Genomic DNA, 21,056 nt, shown 5'->3' with positions numbered 1-21,056 from the left:
AGAATATTTTACTAAGGAACATATCAACTCAGTCAAACAAGAGTGGGAAACATTTCAAAGGTTAAAAAGGCGCATAAACTTTGATATTTATGGCTTACAAATATATTTTTCCTCTCTCTTTTTAGAGCAATTGGCTACATCATGTCCACATTATTCTACCCAATCATCACCTTCATCCTTATCGCGATCTGCATTTCCTACTGGGCAGTGACAGCTGTGTATCCTTCTTTGAGAAAGAAAGGTGCCTGGATGCTTCTTGCACTCCTAGTTCAGCATTTTAGCACTAAGACAGAAAGTAAGGAGAGTGCCACCTCTTCTAAAAGAAGCTACATTGTGTGTGGTGGTGAGTGGGGAAGCGGAAGAGTCCTTGGTCAGTTTTATGTCTCAGTTGAGTAGGGTTCCACTGTTCAAGTCCGAGCTTGGCAGGAAACTGGTGTGGAAGCTTTTAGGGGGTTGCATATCCTGGGAGATCCCCACAACATTCACCTTAAGTTCTTGAAGTGTTCTTATAACAGTGACACCTGAACATCTTACGATATTGATTCGTACTTTCTCCGCGCCACATTCTGGATGAACCTTGTAGGGTAATGGAATCTCAGTTTTGTATTGCCGATACCACTTTGCATTTGGGGAAAAGCATTCCGGAAGAGTAATATTTATAGCTTTTTCTCTCTCGTCAAAGTGATCACCTGGAGATATATTTTTATTTTTTATTTTTCTGTATCTGCCCATAGCTTTCCCTATGGTGTCCATATACGAAGTCATTAAATCATACCATTTCCTTTTCTGTGCTTACCCCCAAGGTTACTCCACTGCTGTACTTGTTATTAAGCAAACTGCTTTACTCTCCTGTTGGAAGTGCTTGCAGGCACAGTAAATAGGGTTGTAGAAAGTGCATTCACACAGTGGGTATCATATTTTATGCTAGACATGGAAAGGCAGAAATTAAATGTATTCTCTGGGGCTTTCCCTGTGAGTGCCAAGTATCTCTTGTGCTATGTTTCTCTGTTCAGAGTCTGTGATTTTGTTTCCTACTTAACCCAATTAAATCAAGCTTTCTAGCTACATCCGGAGAACCTGTGTACAAAGTCATGGCTAATCAAAGCCTGTGCAAGTATGCAAATCTGACCTGCTACCCAGAGGTAAGCAGCATTTTATTTTATTTTTGTAAAATGCTATGTGAATTCTAGCTCTTCTTGAATGTCCCATACATATGAAATCAGTTTGAACAACAATGCAGGTTCTCCACTCCTTATACTTTCTAATAGAACTAATAGAACACATGAACATCACCACCATCATTATTACTTGTGTGTCTTTGTTTCTCAATTTGATCCTTTTACATGGTTTTGAATGTATTGTATTTTCTGCATTGCGACTTGCAGTTATTTTTATTGATCATGGATTAGTAATTCTTTATTTTAATTGGTAAGAGTGAATTTCTATTCAATTATTATTTGCTGAGGTTTTGAGAGTTAATTTTATTGTGTGCTATTATATTCTAAAAGATTATTGAATATTACTTTATTTGATGGAAGTCATTCCATTTTAAAACTATGTTTTATTATGACTTTATGTATTGGACCAGGTTATTTATAAGCTGTGTGTTCTTTGTTGTATATTTTGTTGCTGTATCATAATACAGAAAGGTGGTATACAAATTAAAAGAAAGATGAAATGAAATGGAACCTATATGTCCCACTTATTATTAGTTCGGAGTCATCAGTATCTTCTGTAGTGCCTATGGAAGGTCTCGTTAAATATCCCCTCAAAATCTCAGAATAAATTGAAGACTGTTTGCTCCTCCTGCTCAGTTTGTGTTTGCATGGGCTTGGTCTCTCCATAGAACATGCCCGCATTTCATTGACTGTCAGGACTGGACAACGACTGTCTCTTTCCTATTTGAACTCAATAGTAGTGCAAAAAGCTTCCCTTCAGTGAGTTAGTGTGGTGGCGGCGGCTGGTGTGGGTGCCTTTCTCCTGTTGGAGGGGGAGAGGGTACATCCACAATATTTTGTGGTACTCTCTCTCTCTCTCTCTCCCTCTCCCTCTCCCTCTCTTTGCTCCTTTACTTGAGGCAATCATTTTGTTTTGTGCCACTCCCACAGCAGCTATTTTGTGTTATGCCACGCCCCAATGGCAGCCATTTGAGACTGGCGCCCACAGCACTTTCTCAAGATCCCAAATGGGACCAAAAATGTTGGCAGCCCCTGATGTAGTTACTTTATTGGCCCTTAGTTCCAATAGGAACCTTCTGTATTACCTGTGTCCAGCTGCTGCCATGGGCAAGATACTGGGTAGCATAGACCATTGTTGCCAGTCTTTAGGACTATTCTCATGAAATCATTTGCCAGATGAGCTAACTACCAGTTCAGATTGATTAATGTGTTGATGATTTAGAATTGTACTGAAACATTTTTATATCCCCTTATTTGTGACCTTTCCCCCCTCCCCTTGTCCATAGACATTCAACACAACCAATGTAACCAAGCTGTGTCCAGGAGCCCAGTGTACTTTTGCTTTCTATGGTGGAGAAAGCCTGTACCACAGATACATCTTAATATTTCAAATCAGCAACGTGTTTGTGTTCCTCTGGCTGGTGAACTTTGCAATAGCATTGGGTCAGTGTACTCTTGCTGGTGCCTTTGCCTCTTACTACTGGGCCTTTAGAAAACCTGCTGATATTCCAGCATGCCCACTCTTTTCTTCATTTGGACGAGCAATACGGTAAGTTAAAGAATTACTCGTCCGCGTTCTGTTTCTGCTTTTATAAACGTGCCCTATACCTTACAATGGAAGTGGCTTTTAGAATCAAAACAATTACAGAATTTAATACACCGCTATACTTGCATGTCCAGTCGGTATACCAGAAGCAGTGCATGTGGTGGAATAAGACCACTAAGCTGCCCTCCCAACATCACATCTTCGCTGTGGGGCAGGTTGGAGCCATGGGGTTACACTAGCAGAATTGCCAGATTAGTATGGGGGAGCCCTGGCAGTGCAACCATCTGGGCACGCCCTACCTCCACCCAGGTAAGCAGCAGCAACGTCAGTGTAGGAAGGGCAGCTCTGTGATTCAGTCGCATCATAAGCCCTGCTTACCACATAAAGCCTCCTCTTAGTCATTAAGCCTTTTCCATTTGCTGCTTTACATAAGATATTTAGAATCTTTAAATTGCACCCTCCCCTTAGCCCTGGAGATAGGAGCAAACTAGAAATAAAAAAGCAAAAGATTAGAATACTTTGTGTGTACATGATTTATTAATATAAGAGAATTATTTAATTGCAGTATAGGAAGCTGCATTTTGCAATCCATGGATATATTCATAGTTTGGAGAGCGGGGGGAAAGTTGTGTCAGCTGCCTCACCTGTGTCATTTATCATAACAGCACTGTGTCTTCCTGATTCGTACCATATATTTTTCCTACTAGATATCACACTGGTTCCCTAGCATTTGGCTCTTTAATTCTTGCAATAGTCCAACTCATTAGAGTAATCCTGGAATACCTGGATCACAAACTCAAAGGTGAGTTTCATGACATTGCACATTCTCTATTCCCATTGAGAGTATGGTATATATTTGCTATGAAAAGCTGGTAATCATCTCTCGAGCTCATAGGCTAGTATGGTTCAGAAATGTGGGCTACAAGCCCCTGTTTCTCTTTTAATGATGGGAAATACTGTGTGCATGCATTATGGATGCACCTGTGCAGTAACTGATGAGGTTTTCTTTTTTATAATAATCATTCATGGAGTGTTCAGGGTGTCTGTAGTTTATGCTGCTTCTCCTTTGGCACAGCAAGAAATGAAATAATGGCCTGGTTCTCATATCACATTAATCTGAATTTTCAGTGTGCTTGTGCACATTGTTGAAAAGTTCTCAGCTCTCCTCCTGCTACTATGTGTGAGGCTTCCATAGTCTGGCTCATCATGGTCCAGGGTTTTTTATTCTTTCCCCCCAAAAACCACAATCAGTAAGCCCAATAGCAAACCTTGGTCACCACTCACTGGGCAGAAACAAATGACAAACCCTAGTTAGGACATCACAACAAGCTGTACTTTGGTAAGGCAGCAGGTGGAGAAGTGACAAAGGAGCAGAGTGAGAATCTTTTCAGAAGTGTGCACCAGCACACTGCATTCCCAGTAAACCACGGTTTGCTTTTACAAAAAAGCAGGGGTGGTGTGGAATGGGAAACCCTAGTACCATTATCAGTTCTGAACTATATGTCAACAACAACAGCTTAAATGTGCTGTTTGGCAAATCCAAATGTTCAGTTTTGTGCTGGCTTGCAGATGATAAACTGCTAAACTACAGCATCGTAGATTCCACATAGTGCTTTTTAGGAGGTGGTACTCATCAGTAAGAAGTACCTTATCCTCTGGCCTTTTTGCTGCCTATGACAGCCATTGTGTGCACACAACACTTTTATCAAAATACCAGTACTGGCACCCCCCCTTTTTTTTAACCAAAACCCCTCACAAAACACTGTACATACTTGTTGCAAATCAGTGAGAAAGCAATCAGCCAGAAAACCCACACAGATGTGCTGGTGCAAACCAAATCAAATCAAGTATGGGCCATGTTTTCCATCTTCTTAGGTTTCTTCTTTCTTAAGAAATGTTTCCTTTCCCCCCTCCTGCAGGCTCACAGAATGTCTTTGCTAAGTTCCTCCTTTGCTGCCTCAAATGCTGTTTCTGGTGCCTGGAAAAATTCCTCAAATTTATCAACAGAAATGCCTACATCATGGTATGTATTTTCTCTCTCTTCTTTGCCAGTATGCTGCTGTGTCATGTCTGAAGACCAGTTAGTGGTGTGGCAAACACAGCCCCCTAGTGAGCCTTATTTTAAACTATAATATTTAGCAATATCATCTTATTTAAAACAAAGTAAACAAAACCGTAGAAAGAAATAATGAAAACAATGGTCATGTTTGCACATAACACAACTCCTTAAACTGAGCTCTTCCTTTAATCAAGGGTTTAACATTATGTCTAAACCAGTGCTCATGGTTTGTTTCACCCCAAACAAACCATGATCTATAGCCAAGGTTTGTAGTTGCCTTACCAATCATAGTCTCTTTGGAGGAAACAATGAATCCTGATTTGCATGTGCAACTAAGACAGGCAATTCAGCCCTATGTAGAGTGCATTGCCATAGTTTGTTTGGATTTGTGATTAAGGATCTGAATCACAGGTGTGGGTCCCAAGCTGTTTTGGGTCGCATTGTAAAGTTTCATTGGTGATTTATTTCTTCCAAACAATTGGAAGACACTTTTTTTTTTAGACTTGTGTTTAAAGTCAGTTTTAATATTTTTGTCTTAAGCAGACTTATATGTCCAGGTCCATTGTCATATTCTGTACTGCCAACCATCTCCCTGTATTTTTGGCTCCTTTACAATAATGCAAATTGTCCATTTGTGTCTTAGCTTTAGAGAAAATATTTTAGTATTTCTTAGCAGGGGATTTTTGGGGCTCTAGTAGAAATAAAACTTGAAAAGCAAACAGAGCAGGGTGACGTGCAAGTGGGTATTTTTGTCCACAGACAGGAAATAACATGGTGCTGGACATCTTTCTTTCCTTGTATCTTGCCATTCTCATAGGTCTGGCCCCCAGCGTGAACCCTTTTCATAATGGGGCTTTCCCGCAAATAAGTTAACAGCTGTTAATGTTTTGCAGATTGCGATATATGGTAAAAACTTTTGCACATCAGCCAGGGAAGCTTTCTTCCTGCTCATGAGAAACGTGGTGAGGTAAGGGACCGTGCATTCCATAACCTGTGGACTCGTCATTTAAAACATTATAAATGTGTTATTAAAATGGGACACCAGAGGGTGCTGCAGAGTAGCGAGCCTCCCACAGTGGGAAATTCCTGTTAAGCTTTATAGAATGTTTTAATTTGAATGGTTTAGAACATCAGTGTAGATCCAGCCTGTGTGACACCTGCCACTCCATGGCACTTCGAAAACATACTCTACTAATCTATTAAATATTCAAACCATTGCCATTGTTGAAGGCCTAGGCTGCAGAAGCAACAGAATGATCTGATGTATTGCACCATACAAGAAGACGCCTGCTTCTTGGGAGAAGGGCAATGACAGGCCTAGACAGCATCTTGAGAAGTAGAGACATCACCTTGCCAACAAAGGTCCGTATAGTTAAAGCTATGGTTTTCCCAGTAGTGATGTATGGAAGTGAGAGCTGGACCATAAAGAAGGCTGATCGCCGAAGAATTGATGCTTTTGAATTATGGTGCTGGAGGAGACTCTTGAGAGTCCCATGGACTGCAAGAAGATCAAACCTCTCCATTCTGAAGGAAATCAGCCCTGAGTGCTCACTGGAAGGACAGATTGTGAAGCTGAGGCTCCAGTACTTTGGCCACCTCATGAGAAGAGAAGACTCCCTGGAGAAGACCCTGATGTTGGGAAAGATGGAGGGCACAAGGAGAAGGGGGCGACAGAGGACGAGATGGTTGGATAGTGTTTTCGAGGTTACCAGCATGAGTCTGACCAAGCTGCGGGGGGCAGTGGAGGACAGGAGTGCCTGGCGTTCTCTGGTCCATGGGGTCACGAAGAGTCGGACACGACTAAACGACTAAACAACAACAACAAAATTGCACCATACCACTGCAGAAGGGGAGGGGGGAGGAGAAAACCCTTTTGAATGCTTCCCTACATTAAAAACAACAACAACAAAAACAACAAATGAAGAAAAGCTAACGTTAAGAACAGTTTTAGTTTTGCATGATTCTGTACTAGATCTCAAGTTGCAATGAGTTGTTTTTTTTAAATAATGTTGGGATTTTTACATAAGGGGGGGGCATTAAAAAATGTCATCCCCCTCCCCCAACACTTACTTTCTGAACTGGTATAGTACATTCTGTTACTTCATTCTGTTGCTTAGTTAAATAGTTAGTTCAGCAGCTTTTAAGATACTAATCAGAAAGCGAAAGAGCATCCACCTTTCCCCCAGTATCTCAGAATATAAATCTTTTCTGCCCTTAGATTAATTAGCATGTTTGAACTCTTATCTTTAAAACTAGACTCTTCAGCACAGTGAACTATTACATTACATGGTTGCTTTAGAATTAAACTTTTCAAATTAGTTCTCACACCAAAGCTTCTCAACGATTTTAATGTTGGCTGAAAGTAGCCCTGTTTTAACTTTTGGAGATAAACCTTTTGCAATCCTGTTCATTATCTCTGTTGCATAGAGTTGCAGTGCTGGATAAAGTGACAGACTTTTTACTATTCCTGGGAAAAATTCTTGTTGCTGGAGGTGTGGGTAAGTCAACAGACTCTTTCAGTTTAATATTTTCAGCTTGGTTGAGTTGACTGAGGCTGGATCTAGACATATCAGAGAAGTGTTTTAGTTTACAGCGTTGTAAATTTAAACAGGGAAAACAGGTAGAGAAATGAGACTCTACATCGCCATCTGGTGGCACAATGTTATATCACACATACAACACATATAAATAGCTTTTTCTTTACCAGTGTAGCTGAGTACTGAGACCTCCCTGATTTGGGCACTACTAATTCAAATGTTGTAGCCTTTTTAAAACCTGAGCTTCATTCATGTAAATCTTTGTGGAGAAATCTTTGTGGGGAAGTTTGATTTTTCCCTTTCTTGTTGATTTTGAACTCTTAATTCGCTGGTACTCAACTTCATCTGTAATGTGCTGTTTGCTGTTATTGCACATTATTTTAAAGCTGTAAAAGTAAATGAGATTTGTCTGGAAACGCAAACCATGAAATAGTGAAATTGATTAATGTTTTCCTTGTGCTTAAGGACAAATCCCTTGGGCTAATTAATTTACATGTCTTTCGCTTCCTACTTAGCACAGATGTTATTGGGAATTAATATCTCAATTTGTCATATAAAATGTTGAATAAGATATATGGAAATACACCGTAGTTGAATGGTTCTCCAAGACTAAAAGTAGTTGAGTTATTTTTTTTTAAAAAAAATCTAATTTGTGTTTCTTTTCTCTCTTTTTAAAATTGTACTTTTCATTGCACTGTCTTCTTCTTTACTTATAAAAGCCAGTTTGATTCATAACATGATATTATTGATTAAAATCTTCTGGTTGTGTGAATCACAGATAATTAATCTGAATACAGTTTTGTCCCAGTACAAATACTCGAAATAATTCAAGTCAGAGTTAGCTGCTTGAAAAATCTTATCTTTCCCCCTCTTACAGGTGTCCTAGCTTTCTTCTTCTTCACACACAGGATACCAATATTCACACAAGAAGCACCATCACTGAATTACTATTGGGTCCCACTCTTGGTAAGAACATTACTAAAGTTCGTAGAAACCATGTGATTAGGCCTGGCACCTGGCACCCACCATGGCATGGCAAATGTTAGGATCCATGGGTCTTGAACTCCCTCATTCCCCTTCCCCCTTCCTCTAACAGTGACATCCTTTGCATTTTGTCTGTTGTTGGGCTTTTTCTATTCATCTTCACACCAATAAGAAGCAGCAAAGGGTTGAATAGATAAGTTCAGAACAAATACACAGTTGTATTAGTGATTCCCAGAAGATATAAGTGGCACAGTCCATGCTCACCAGATATATGGCAGGGAAGAGGAGAGGTCAGGGATCAACATCATAGAACAAGAGGGTTCAAGGTTGGGATGGGGGCGGGTCATCAAGCAGCAAAGGAGCTTGCATTAGTGAGATACAGAGTCCCATTGCTTGGGATGGTTTATTTTATATCACATCTAATTGTCTACTTAGGCAGGAAAGGCTTGAAATCCAATGAGTTTGCAAGAGCGCTGCAGATCCACAATTAAAGCCATGGTCAGGCATTCTCCTGAACATGTGGGAATAGGGCAGTAGGACCTCGAGGCAAACCCTGCCTCAGTATTCCTGTAAGTTCTGGTGCTTCTTGCTGTTTTTTTTTAATGCATGTTAATTGAAGAAACTCTTCCCAAACTGGGAACCCCCATAAGTCTGGGTTCCTGCTTGCAGGGAGGTTTATAAAAGCACATTAAAACTCCCTTCAGGCCTTTGCATTAAACACAGGAAGATCTGAAAAGCAGCTTGCAAGCCAGGGACATTGCAGGCATTGCCTTTACCCATGGTTTAAACCTTTGTCTGTTCAGAAAATTGCCTGAACATAGCTCTTGTCTTCTCATGGTTTAAAGTAAGGAATGCTTGTTTTTTCTATTTATTCAGACAATTGCCATCATCTCTAAGCAATATACAGAAACTCAATACAATTTTTTTAAAAAATAAATAAATCCCCAAATTATAAAACCAGAAATCAGAATGCCTGCTGGAATTTTATTTAAGTCTTCAGTAGATGTCTGACCTAAACTGGAAGGGAGTACGATAAAATTGGGCCCCTCAGGCTCCTGTGAATACAAGCAGTGCAAAGACCGTACTGATCAAGGCAAGGACTTAAAGGATGAGGAGGTACCTGACATATCCTGCAGCCTAACTTCTTAAGGGGCATGTAAATTAATATAATGAGCACTCACACTTTACATTGTGGGTGCCCTTTGTGGGATTGTGTGTGGTGCTACAGTTCCCAGGGAGCTTACTGGCAAACAGGGGCTGGCTTGCCTCTCAGTGTTCATTTTTGGAGGTTCACACCCAGCCTCAGTAATCAAGTTTCTCACTTGGAGGTGGGGCCAGCCCCATTTATAAATAGGGGTTGGAGCCGACAATAGCCAGGCAGTCAGCTCTGGAGATTCACCCTCCCTACCCTCCCGTTGTTTAATGTTTCTTGTTTGCAGGTTAACTTTTTCTTCCTGTTTAGCGACCGCTGCTACGGTCTTTGACTGGTTGCTGTTGAAGGACCAGGAAGAAATTTTCCTGCATTGGCAGGTTTTGTCTTCCTCGTAGCAATTCGTCTCAACTTTGGCGGTTATGGCCTTGGGTGGAATCCTTGAGTCTTTTCTTCCCTATTGGGGGGGGGGGCTGAAGTGGCGACTCACCCCCCTGCGGTGGCAATTCCCGCGTCCCCTCTTAAAGGGGTTATATATATGGGTGTCATTGGCCATACACTGAAAGGTTGTCAGTGAACTACTCTGCATGCAGGGATATGAACTGGGCTGCCTGCTACACTTACGTCTCGCAGAGCACCCCCATATCCCATTTACCCTGATGAGTCCCAGTTTCCCCCGGCTACACGCCCAAGGTCTAAGCCAAGGTCTTCCTACATTCAGAAGTTTAATAAAGTTGTGGCCTAATTTTAATTCCATATAACACTGTCAGAGTTTTTATTCCTTCCTTATGATCCCTGGGGGCTGGGGCTGTCGCCACCTGGTCACACAATATTATTTAATTCCCATATGATAATGTATAATTAACATGTTTCTTCCTCCTTTTTTCAGACAGTCATTATAGGCTCTTACCTAGTTGCACATGGTTTCTTCAGTGTCTATGCAATGTGTGTTGACACACTTTTCCTCTGCTTTTGTAAGTAATTGGCTCTTTGTTGTTTACTTTCCTCTTTTTGATAATGCTAAGATAAAGAGTATGTAGTAGGAAGCCGTTGCTGTTTCTCTCATTGTGCTGTTTGATCCATTGCAATCTTCATTGTGCTGTTTGATCCACAGCAATATCAGATGTGGCTTCATTAGTTCAGTTGGTAAAATGTAACTATTCACTAGACCAGCTAGTCTTCAGAGACTGTTTCATAATAAGTACTAACATGTTGCTTCTGGGTGCTCTGTAGTTTCATCATGTCCAGTGTGTTTCACTTAGATGAATGCTGTGTCGCCCTGCTTATAACAGCCTTGCAATTTTTGTAGGCACAAGAATGTTGTATTAATTTAAAATAATGTAAAACTGTATTCCCCCTACAGGGGCTGAAGGTTTAATATATATTGACATGACAAACATATATCAGCCCTTATTCACATGTTAATCGGAGCTAGGTATTAGCCACATAACATATTTTCAGTATCAATACTCTTGTAATGCCATGATAGATAGATAGATAGATAGATAGATAGATAGATAGATATGTAGATATGTACCTTGGAACACATGTAAAGTGCTTATCATTACCACTATAATCAGCCCATAAACACCTGGAATTCACAATATTATTTGAATAAGCGAAAACTTGCCTTCTATCCAGTTATCGTTTTATTTTCTATGCACTCCTGATTTTCTGTTCCTCTGTGATATTGATCTCCAATATAGAGATCCCCCCCCCCGCTCCGCTTTCTGACCACCTTCTGAGCAAAGGACCCAGCTATCTTGAGGCTGCAATCTATAACTGGAAGCTGATTGCCACCGCCATTTTGCATGCACGTTGGCTTTTTCTGCCATTTCAGTGTGTGCGAGTATTCTTGAGAAAGTTCTAGCACTTGTCTAAACTGTGATTCACTGTCTCTCAAAAATCGCTTCCAAAAATTGGTTGGAGCAGGAGATGGTGATCTACAATCTTGGTGTGCATTCATAAAACTGATTTATTATGTTGGAATGCACAGGAAAAAGTCAACTTGAGCTGTTGACTTCCAACAACTAATTTGTTATGAATGGTTGGGTGGATGGGATGTTGTTCATCCTCAAAAACAAGTTTGTTGCCATTATTCAAATTTAAAAATAAGGCTTTGACAAGCGAGCTTGGAGAGGATAACTCTCCACCCAATGTATCCCACATAGTGAAATAAAGGATCAGATTCTGAAGCTGTCAGCTGAATTTGTGAAACTTTATGGTGAATTAAATTTCTCGAAGAACACAAGCCATAGGCATCCCAGTTGTTAAGTGAAACCCCTATAATTGCATAGCACCATCGTGTATTTTTTTATGACTTGGCAGTTTATAAACATTCTTACAATACAATTTAACGGCAATGCATCTGAAAACTGTACTTCTTAAACTCAAAATGGTGTTCTTCCAAGTTAAATCAATTTACAGTGGTGCCTCGCAAGACGAAATTAATCCGTTCTGTTAGGCTCTTCGTATAGCGGTTTTTTCGTCTTGCGAAGCAAGCCCATTGACAGCTTAGCGGATTAGCGCTATTAGCGGTTTAGCGGCTTTTAGCGATCAGCTGTTAAGCGGCTTATCAGCGGAACAGCTGATAAGCGGCTTAGCGGCTTAGGAAAAGGGGGGGGGGGAAGGGGGGGAACCCACAGGAACTCGCAAGACATTTCATCTTGCGAAGCAAGCCCATAGGGAAATTCGTTTTGCGAAGCACCTCCAAAACGGAAAACCCTTTCGTCTAGCGGGTTTTCCGTCTTGCGAGGCGTTCGTCTTGCGGGGCACCACTGTATTCTTGGACTCCACCTCCTGCCCTCCCCACCATCACCACCAAAAATGCAATTGTGGGGTGAATTTCGAACCCTTGGATTAGTGCAATCCTTTTCCAAATGTGCTTTCTGAGAACAAGCCACTAGGAAGCTTTTCTGTGCAAGCCCTACCAAAATGAATGACGTGGGTGTCATAATGTGTAAAGGAATGCAGTGATGACCACGGGGCCTGTGAAAGAGGCTTTAATGCAGCCTATGCCAACCTGGTGCTCTTCAGGTGTTTTGGACTACAACTCCCATCAGCCTTCGCTAACAGTGCAGGCACAAGCTTGGCGAAAGCTGCCCTTATATGTGTGTCCTCTATTTTCCTGAGCAACTCTCTAAAGATATCAGCAGAGTCTGACCTCTTGTGGCAAAAATAAAAAGCAGAATAAGAAAGAGCAAGAAATAATAATACAGATTTTTCACACGGGATGCAATATTCTTAGGTACAAAGTACTGTTATTACAAGGTGGTCAAGTCCCCAAAGTATGATATTCATAAGAAAACAGGGCCTTCAGCCTTACTACCAAGCACAGAATAATCACTTTTAATATTTTGCATGTGCAGAAGTGTTAAACGCAATGTTGCTCAACATTGGTTGTGGTCTACCTTCTGTTTATATTAAAAGGTGGGTATAAGCATTTTTGTGGCACCCTGCGACAACACCAGCAACACTAAAATTCAGTTCTTTTGTAACAAGTTTTCTAATGTTGTTTCTTTTCCTCCCTCTGAATCTCTGTCTCTTTCTCTCTCGTTTTCACTTGTGTTTGACTGCATGGCTGCTTGCTGCTTTGGCTCCTTTTGATCACTTCGCATTCAGGTGAAGACTTGGAAAGGAATGATGGATCTACAGCAAAACCCTACTACATGTCAGCTAGTCTACACCGAATTTTGGGGAAGAAGGAACTGAGTCCTAAGAAGTTAATGGGATAATGTTTTGGTTTTGGTTTTTTTTTTTAATGTGAAAATGGCAACAGTGTCCGTTTTAAGATAAAATAAGCAGGATCCATATTATTTAGGCTAAAGGTTTTGTTTTTTAAGTATAAATGATGCTTGTGGTTAATGAATGATTTGTGTTTGCTTTGTACTATCTAAAAATGAGCAAATGGGCAACATTTAAAACCATTATTTAACAGCTGTGAAACAAGGCCACATCATAGTTTTTATAGAGTGCCTATGGAAAAGTGTAAATGTGAAGCTTTTTTAATATTTAGCTCTTAGTGTTTAATAACTTTTCTAACTCAAGATTTTGCTGTTTGAAATGACAGCCATTTTGATAAATTTTTTATAGGTGTATATTTGTAAAGGATATTCAGGCAATTTTTGAAAGCACTACAGTGATTCCTAATTAGCCATAAACAGATCAAGACTAGTAACCAGCAGGTGGTCCTAAATTTGTAATTATGGTGCTATGGCTGTATTTTTACTGTACATGCTGGTTGACAGCAACTTAAACTGTGATTAAATTGTATTCATGGTTCCCTATGACGAAGAGCAAATTGCTATGTCAGTCTCCCCCACTACAGATGTCACATGCAAGGAGGGGCGAGAGAGAGATAGATTAGCATCATGCTGAGTCATCTCCAAGAATGCAATGAAAGATTGTTTGAATTGCCTAGAATGAGAGTCATATTATTAAGGATAAACTGTTTTAAAAGGGTCTTGTGCCAGAGATAACATTTTAGGGATAAAATCTAGGCCAAGCAATAGCCTTTTCCATCTGATGCAATATTAAATCTGTGGTGTAATTTTTTTAAAAAAATGATTAGTGGCATTGCTTAAGTGTGCCATGGTTTCGTCCTGTGTTGTGTAAAGATTTAGCTCTATCAGAAATACAGTAGGCCCACAGCTTACATGAGGGTTGTGTTATACATAGTCAAAACCCATTAAGTTCAATGATGGGTGGGATTGCCAAAGTATTTTTGCCATGGAACTCGACCCACTCTTCCCCTTTTAGGTTTTTTAAAAACTTCTTTTTACCGTTCGCGTAAAGCTGAATGCACACAAGTTAAATGTGCGTAAGTTGCAGCCTTACCTTAATCAGAGAATGAAATTCAACTTGGTAATGTGTTTTCCCCTGTGGAGAAAGCCCTCCTGGACTAGCTAAAAGCCCCAGTTGAAGGTTTTGGGTTTTGTGGGGCGGTTTTTTGCTTTGCAGCCAACTCGACTGCTGCTAAGTAAGTGGACAGAGAAATAGAATGAGATAAGTGTGGCTTAAGTTGCTTTGAGCCCCTCTATGTGAACATCCAATTATTTTTCATATGAGGGAAGACATATGTGTCATGCTAATGAGCATCCTGGCCAATCACTGATTAAAACAAGAACTACATCTGAGTGTCATTTGAGAAAACACCAGCGATTGAACATCAGCTCAGTATTCCACATAATAAAGTACAGTTTTGTAATATCGAAAGTGTAGAAACATTATAGCTCCCATCAACTATGGAAGGCAAGTGACCATATTGCTCCATAGACACAGTGGGAAAGTACTAACTGTGCGAAGATGAGAAACAGATATTGGAACACAGAACTCTTGCAGGTCTAATCTGTGTTGTTATATGTTCTTATTGGTGGAAACTGAGTGAAGAAACTAAACCTCAGAAAATTGAGAGGCTTCATCATGTTTATAGCCTTTGGTTAAGGACTTACTTTAAGGTAACTTCCTTAATTCACCCCTAAACTATATAATAATTGCAGGATTCGGCTGAATTACAATAATGTAATTTCTGCTTTTCTGCTTGTTTTGTTCCAGGGCCATGAGAGGCTTCTGAAATTAGTGTAGCATGTTGTGTTGGTGTTTTTTTTTTAATACAATATTATTTTGAGCTCTCTAACCCCCTTCGACACATAATAGCCCTCCATCATTAAGGCAGGAATGACTGGCTATATTTATGGAGAGCATTCAATGGAAATTCATGCGCAAAATGACTAGTTATTTGTGGAACAGTGGCCTGTTTCTTCTGCAAGTAATTGAGCATGTCTTGAGCTGACAATTTTAAAACTGGAGTTTTCCCAAATTCACTCAGGTGAACAGTTTGAACTCCACATAGCCATTTCATTTCAGTGACAGACAGGTGTCAACCACCACTCCTTGGCCTATTACAGTGAATCTTATTAATGAAAGAGGAACCCATCAATGTTTAATATGGCCTGAAGACCTTTCTTTAACCCCCCTGTAATTCTACCTGCAAGCAAAGACTTGTTTCAAGGTGAATATATTTTGGATTAGGATGCTTAAATCCTAGATGACTAGACAACTGAAATACATTCGATTACTGTATTTTTTGCTCTATAAGACTCACTTTTTCCCTCCTAAAAAGTAAGGGGAAATGTGTGTGCGTCTTATGGAGCGAATGCAGGCTGTGCAGCTATCCCAGAAGCCAGAACAGCAAGAGGGATCGTTGCTTTCGCTGCGCAGCGATCCCTCTTGCTGTTCTGGCTTCTGGGATTCAGAATATTATTTTTCTTGTTTTCTTCCTCCAAAACTAGGTGTGTCTTGTGGTCTGGTGCATCTTATAGAGCAAAAAAATACAGTAATTTACTATGCACTCAACTATGTGCACACTTTCCAAGGCATGTGATCTATTTTCATTCCAGATGAATGTAGACATGGGGTTAGATCCAGGGGGAAGTCAGATAAAGGGTGATGGTAGTAGAAACTGGCTTTCCCGCCCACTCCTCAACCCAGGAACTCACCCATCCTCCTAAAAGCCTCTTGAGTGTCAGTGGACCCCGCTGAATGGTGTGGGCTATAAGGAGAAACAGGGACTCCTTGAAAGCCATTTCACAAGCAAAGCGTCCACCTGTGGGAGGTGCCTCAACTTGATTTTCAGAGATCTCATCCATGCTGCAGCCCACCCCATTCACCAGGGTCTTCCTTTAGGAATGATGGAGGAGGAGGAGGAGGAGACAGAAATGTCAGCTTCTGCCAGCCCCCGCTCTGCAGGCTGGTCCAACTAATAATATGTACTGTAGTTCCTAAGTCTCAGATGCAATAGGAAGTGGGAAACAGGTATATTCTTGAATTATTGATCATTTGCATACTATCAATGTCGTCTATTACTGGATGACCAAAATATAATGTCCCAAATACTGCTATAAGTTAATAAGCAACTGGTTATTGTTAGCAACCGGAGGTCCTGGAAGCAAATGTGTGTTGCCATCAAAAGATGTTTTATCGAGACACTTGGAAAGCCCTGAGATCAGCATCTCTGTGCAAATTGGGGATGAGCATGAATCTGCATTGGCAGAAGGCTGCTTATGCAAAAAAACATCCATTGTGCTAAATCAGGCCAATAGTGTACTTACTCTGGTCTTACTGCTTTTGAAATTAATAGACTAATTCCAATTGATCTCAATCAATTAGGCAAGACACTAACCTGATTTTCAGGTTTGACATACCAGGATATATTTCAGTTTCAGTATGCCTAAAGTTGTGTCCAAGATCTTAAGATGCAACCCAAGTTACAGCTTTAATCTGGAAGCTTTGTAAACGGCACCTCCACAAATGTTTAGAATACATGTCCGAAGTGTCAAATGTTTTTGAGGGGAACATCCTAGAGCCATTTTATCAATTAAGCAACTAAGAAAACTGTGAAAATGCAAAGCAATAGCACTGAAATTTGGCATTCATGCATTCATCTGAAATATCTGCTAAATTGTTGCAAAGAGAAAACTTGGTATACAAAATTCCTGAATATCTTTCTCGGAAATGAATGTGCAAACTAGGGAATAATTTATTTTTTGAAAGATAAATACTTTTGAACTTGATTGATGTGTTTCTTAATCCTTGGGCCAAATCCTGCTGTTTATTATAATGTCGGTTTTATGCATAACGTTCTTTAACATAAAAGCTAAAGCTTGATTAAAATGCACTTCCTCGCTTTTGAGTATTGGGCAAATCATTTCGAGGTGAGATGATTAAATTTTAAATAAGGCTTTGATCCTGCACCCATTCATGTCAAAGGAAGGCAAATGTCTCATTGACTGAACTGGTGCAGCATCTGGCCAACGCAATGAAAAAGGGCTGATTACGTTATTGCACCAGCGTTTACAGTATAGTAAACGCCAAACCATCCAGTATAGAAAATACACTGAGGATTTTGCTGTTGTGCATGAAAAAGGTCAGCAGGTGGCAGAATTGCTTTTGTATTACATTGGTTTGATTGTTTGCTCTTTGGCATTCTTCCTCCTAGTGGAAGATTTAGAAAGTCATGATGGCTCTGCTGAAAGACCTTATTACATGAGTAAATCTCTGCTGAAGATTCTGAACAAGCAGAACATGCAAACCAAGAGACAATAGGAAATGCCCAGTGTCCTAAACCACTCAATCATGTTTCGTTTGATGCATTGTTTCTTCGATACGGTATTGATTGTCAGCTATCATTTGCGCATGTTTTATACCAAAGCTATTGTAGATGTGAAGCCATCAAAAGTTTGTAACGGCATTGTGTGTGTGTGTGTGTGGTTTGTTTGTTTGTTTTTAAATCCAACAACAAAAACCATGGGAGCATTTTTTTTATACTGAGATTTTTAAAATTATTTTTATTCTCTCCCCCCCCCACCCCCATTTTGCTTTTAATTCTTGTGGCTTGGGTATTTGAAATGAAAGATTGTTAAAATGTCTGGCTGCTTTTTCTGTTTTGTTTTTTTAAAAAGAAAATATGTGAAAATATGTTTTACTGTTGCGGATTTTGCTCTGAGCGAGTGAAGAGATTTCTTAAAAAGTGTAAAGGTCCTTTTCCATTTAGGTGGTCATGGAGTACGTTAATGTCTCTTGATTGCATTTAGAGCCTTGCCAGTCTCCTAGCCTGTACAGCTGTGTGCTCTATGACAAAGTGCCTTACTGGCTAATAGTATTAACTAGCTTATGTTTTGAAGTTTACAAGCGCCATTTGAAACACAGAGCTACTAACTGCTTGACGAAATAAACAAAACTGTCTTTCAGCTTACTTGAAATGTATTGATATGAATCTGTTCCTTTGCCCCTGTGTGAAATATTTGCAGTATCCACATTTTCCTACTATCATCTCCAAAAAAAATAAAACAGTAGAGAGTGGTATCTTTTAGAGAATTGCTTAGGGACATTTGGGTTTCCAATGCTTAGCTTTATCTGTGTCGAATGTATGCTGCAAGAAACCTTTAAGCAAGGCCTAGCTTACAGAACTCTCTTTTTAGAGGAACTATCTGTGTATATGTTTGGTGCATGGGACCGTGGTGCACTGGTTCCATGCAACCATTCCTCATACTCAGCCTGTGCTAACCTTCAGCTTCGACAGGTGATGTGGTCCCCATGTAGGAAACATATGCAAAATTTTGAACAATGTGGGACCCCCTCCCCCAGAACTTCCCAGTCTCCCAGTTTAAAGATGTTTGAGAATAGGGTTGCCAACTGTCCTTTGTACCTGTGCCTTTTTAACAGCGGCCTGGCTGTGGCTTGTTGGAATGATCAGATGATAATCTCTCTCTCTCCATACTATTAAATGCTTCAGCTGTTAATTCCTGCATATTGAGTTGCTGTTAAAAACACAACTCCAGAGATTACCTGAAAAGCTGCCAAACTCTGATGCAGAGCAACCCTAAGTACCTGGTGTAGGTTTACCTATTCCTGGAGTTAATCGGGAATTAATTTTTTTTCTTCTTCTTCTTGCTGGCCTTGTGTTTGCAGAATATTTCTTTTCTGATTCTAGTGGTGGTGAAATAACCACTCTGCAGTTTTCACAATTAACATTATGCTGTCAGTGGCATAAGTCCTGACAGAGCTGCTTCTTAAGCAGATGTGGTAGTATGTCCCTTTGGGCATGGAAATGCCTTTCCCCCCCTCACAATAATAGCTACAGTTAATGACAACTGTAGCATATAAGCCCTCCTAACAGGAGATAACAGTGGCATGCCAACCATAGCTATGGTGCAAAAAGTGCTTGTGTATCTTAGGCCCAAGGGGAGAGAGCAGACAACTTAGGGTGTAAATATTGAAATTCTTTGTCCAAATTAGTCACTTCCGTAACACCCTCAACACTAAAGGAGGGGAGAAAGCTTTCAGGACTGCAGCTTCACAACACCCCAGTCTTAAATGCATTTGCTTATCTGCAAGTTCCATTGATTTCAAGTAAGTGTGTCTACAGTCAGAGAGTTTAAATACTGGACCAGATATAAAATTGGCTTTATCAAAGTAAAAGAAATGGGACCAGGGTTTGATTTTTAGAGCTTTTCTTACAGGGACTCGCACCTTCATAGAAGGTGGTTAGCTAGTCAGGGCTGTACCACACACCTGTGTCAATTCTTTAAAGAACTACACCCCTATTTAAATTAGAAGAAATGGGAATGAAAAGATGCATACTACACTTGTGTAAAGTGTTTATTGCTTTGTTGACTAGTGTGAAATGGATGCTTTGTTTTTAGACTCTTGCTAAGATGTTATTTTATAAAACGACTCTTAATTTTATAACTTTTGATACTGAATTATTGCTTCCCTTGTAAAATGTTGGTAATTTGCACTTCACAGTATTAAAACTTAAGAACATAATGGCTTCTTCAGTTTTTGAAATGTATGGCTAATGGTACTAATATTGATCATTCATGCAGTCTGTTTGTTTGTAAAAAAAAAAGGGCCTATCAGCACCAGAAATATGTATTCATAAATTGCATGGTGGCAAATGAAAGACCGTGTTGTCAGTTTCCCCTGTAATCACATTTCTACTTTAAATGTGATTTTAGAGACTGTCTGTTTTTCTCCCTTTTTTGTTTTTTGTGCCCGAACCAAATTAACATGAGCACACGGCCACCTGAGCTCTAAAATCTTTTTGCTTCTGCTGTGCAGAAATATTAGGGACATATTGTTGAAAATATCTTTTCAGAACTAAAATGTTTAATATTTAACACAATTTGTTGTTCCTTATTGTTTTACAGCTCTTGAGGTTCTAATAAAGATTTAGATAAAGAAAAAGCACCTTTCTGTTTTTGTTCCTTCTTAGGTGGCGAAGAGTTATAGCTTAGTAGTAGAGCAGGCAAAAGTAGTAGATTGCCGGGTTCAATCCCTGACATCTTTAGGTAGACCTGGGAGAGAACCCTGATTCAAAAAGTGTAGAAAGCTGCTGCCAGTCAACATAGATGATCCTGAACTACATAGACCAATGACCTGACTCTGTATAAGGCAGCTTCCTCTGTTTCTATGTACCATAATTTTGAAAGGGTTCTCATTGTGTTACTGTTGTGCATAACCCCATTCTCATCACTTCACTGAAGCACAGAAGGATAGTTTTTGATATTCATGTACTCAAAAGTATAAGCAAGTATTAGGGCAAAACATTCCTAATTTCACATATACGTTAACGTGGTCCAGACTAGCAGTGAATAACCAGGAACAAAACCTTGCGGTGATAGGGGATAGCTCAGTGAAAGTGTCAGCCAGGTAAGCAGCAGCTGCGAAAAGGGTAGGATAGGCAGGGTTTTTCTTATGCTGTGGATAATTTAAAAGTAAAACAGGCTTATGCCAATTTTAACAAACTTGAAGTCTCCTTGCCATTTTTCCTATCCCCCCTCCCCTCAAATTTTGCTTTTATAGAGGAAAGGGGCCCATAAGGAGTGACTTGCACACAGTAACTAAACTATTTTAACACTTAGCTGAGCTTCAAATCTTCCTCTAGTCACGCAAACAACCTGAGGAGTGGCGGATTCACTGTCAATTGAGCAACACAATCTGTTAGATAATATGTGCTCTGCATTAGGCTGTGGCCAGAGAGATTATAGGTGTAATTAGATACTTATGCACAATTATTTCTAACTGTAATGGCAGCCTCACA

General features: G+C 40.0%; 1 protein-coding gene across 3 annotated transcripts in view; it reads left to right on the top strand.

Annotated features, from left to right (window-relative positions):
* The window catches only part of SLC44A5 (solute carrier family 44 member 5), a 164,713-nt gene extending 144,513 nt beyond the window's left edge, over window positions 1-20,200 (top strand). For 2 of the 3 annotated variants that reach the window (XM_079982572.1, XM_079982573.1), the window contains exons 13-22: window positions 126-218; window positions 1,055-1,142; window positions 2,465-2,727; window positions 3,432-3,526; window positions 4,644-4,747; window positions 5,677-5,750; window positions 7,211-7,281; window positions 8,198-8,286; window positions 10,344-10,428; window positions 13,076-13,743. In XM_079982572.1, coding sequence (XP_079838698.1) covers window positions 126-218; window positions 1,055-1,142; window positions 2,465-2,727; window positions 3,432-3,526; window positions 4,644-4,747; window positions 5,677-5,750; window positions 7,211-7,281; window positions 8,198-8,286; window positions 10,344-10,428; window positions 13,076-13,188 — 1,075 coding nt within the window. In that variant the 3' untranslated portion in view covers window positions 13,189-13,743. Of the gene's footprint in view, window positions 1-125; window positions 219-1,054; window positions 1,143-2,464; window positions 2,728-3,431; window positions 3,527-4,643; window positions 4,748-5,676; window positions 5,751-7,210; window positions 7,282-8,197; window positions 8,287-10,343; window positions 10,429-13,075; window positions 13,744-17,450 lie in introns of those variants that run through there. The other variant, XM_079982574.1, reaches the window with a different exon arrangement.
* Window positions 20,201-21,056: the final 856 nt, after the last annotated feature.

This window comes from Podarcis cretensis (genome assembly GCF_951804945.1).
Source record: "Podarcis cretensis genome assembly, chromosome: 6".
Classification (NCBI taxonomy): Eukaryota; Metazoa; Chordata; class Lepidosauria; order Squamata; family Lacertidae; genus Podarcis; species Podarcis cretensis.
The sequence above is the reverse complement of the archived record's forward strand: the minus strand, read 5'-3'. Positions and strand labels throughout refer to the sequence as shown.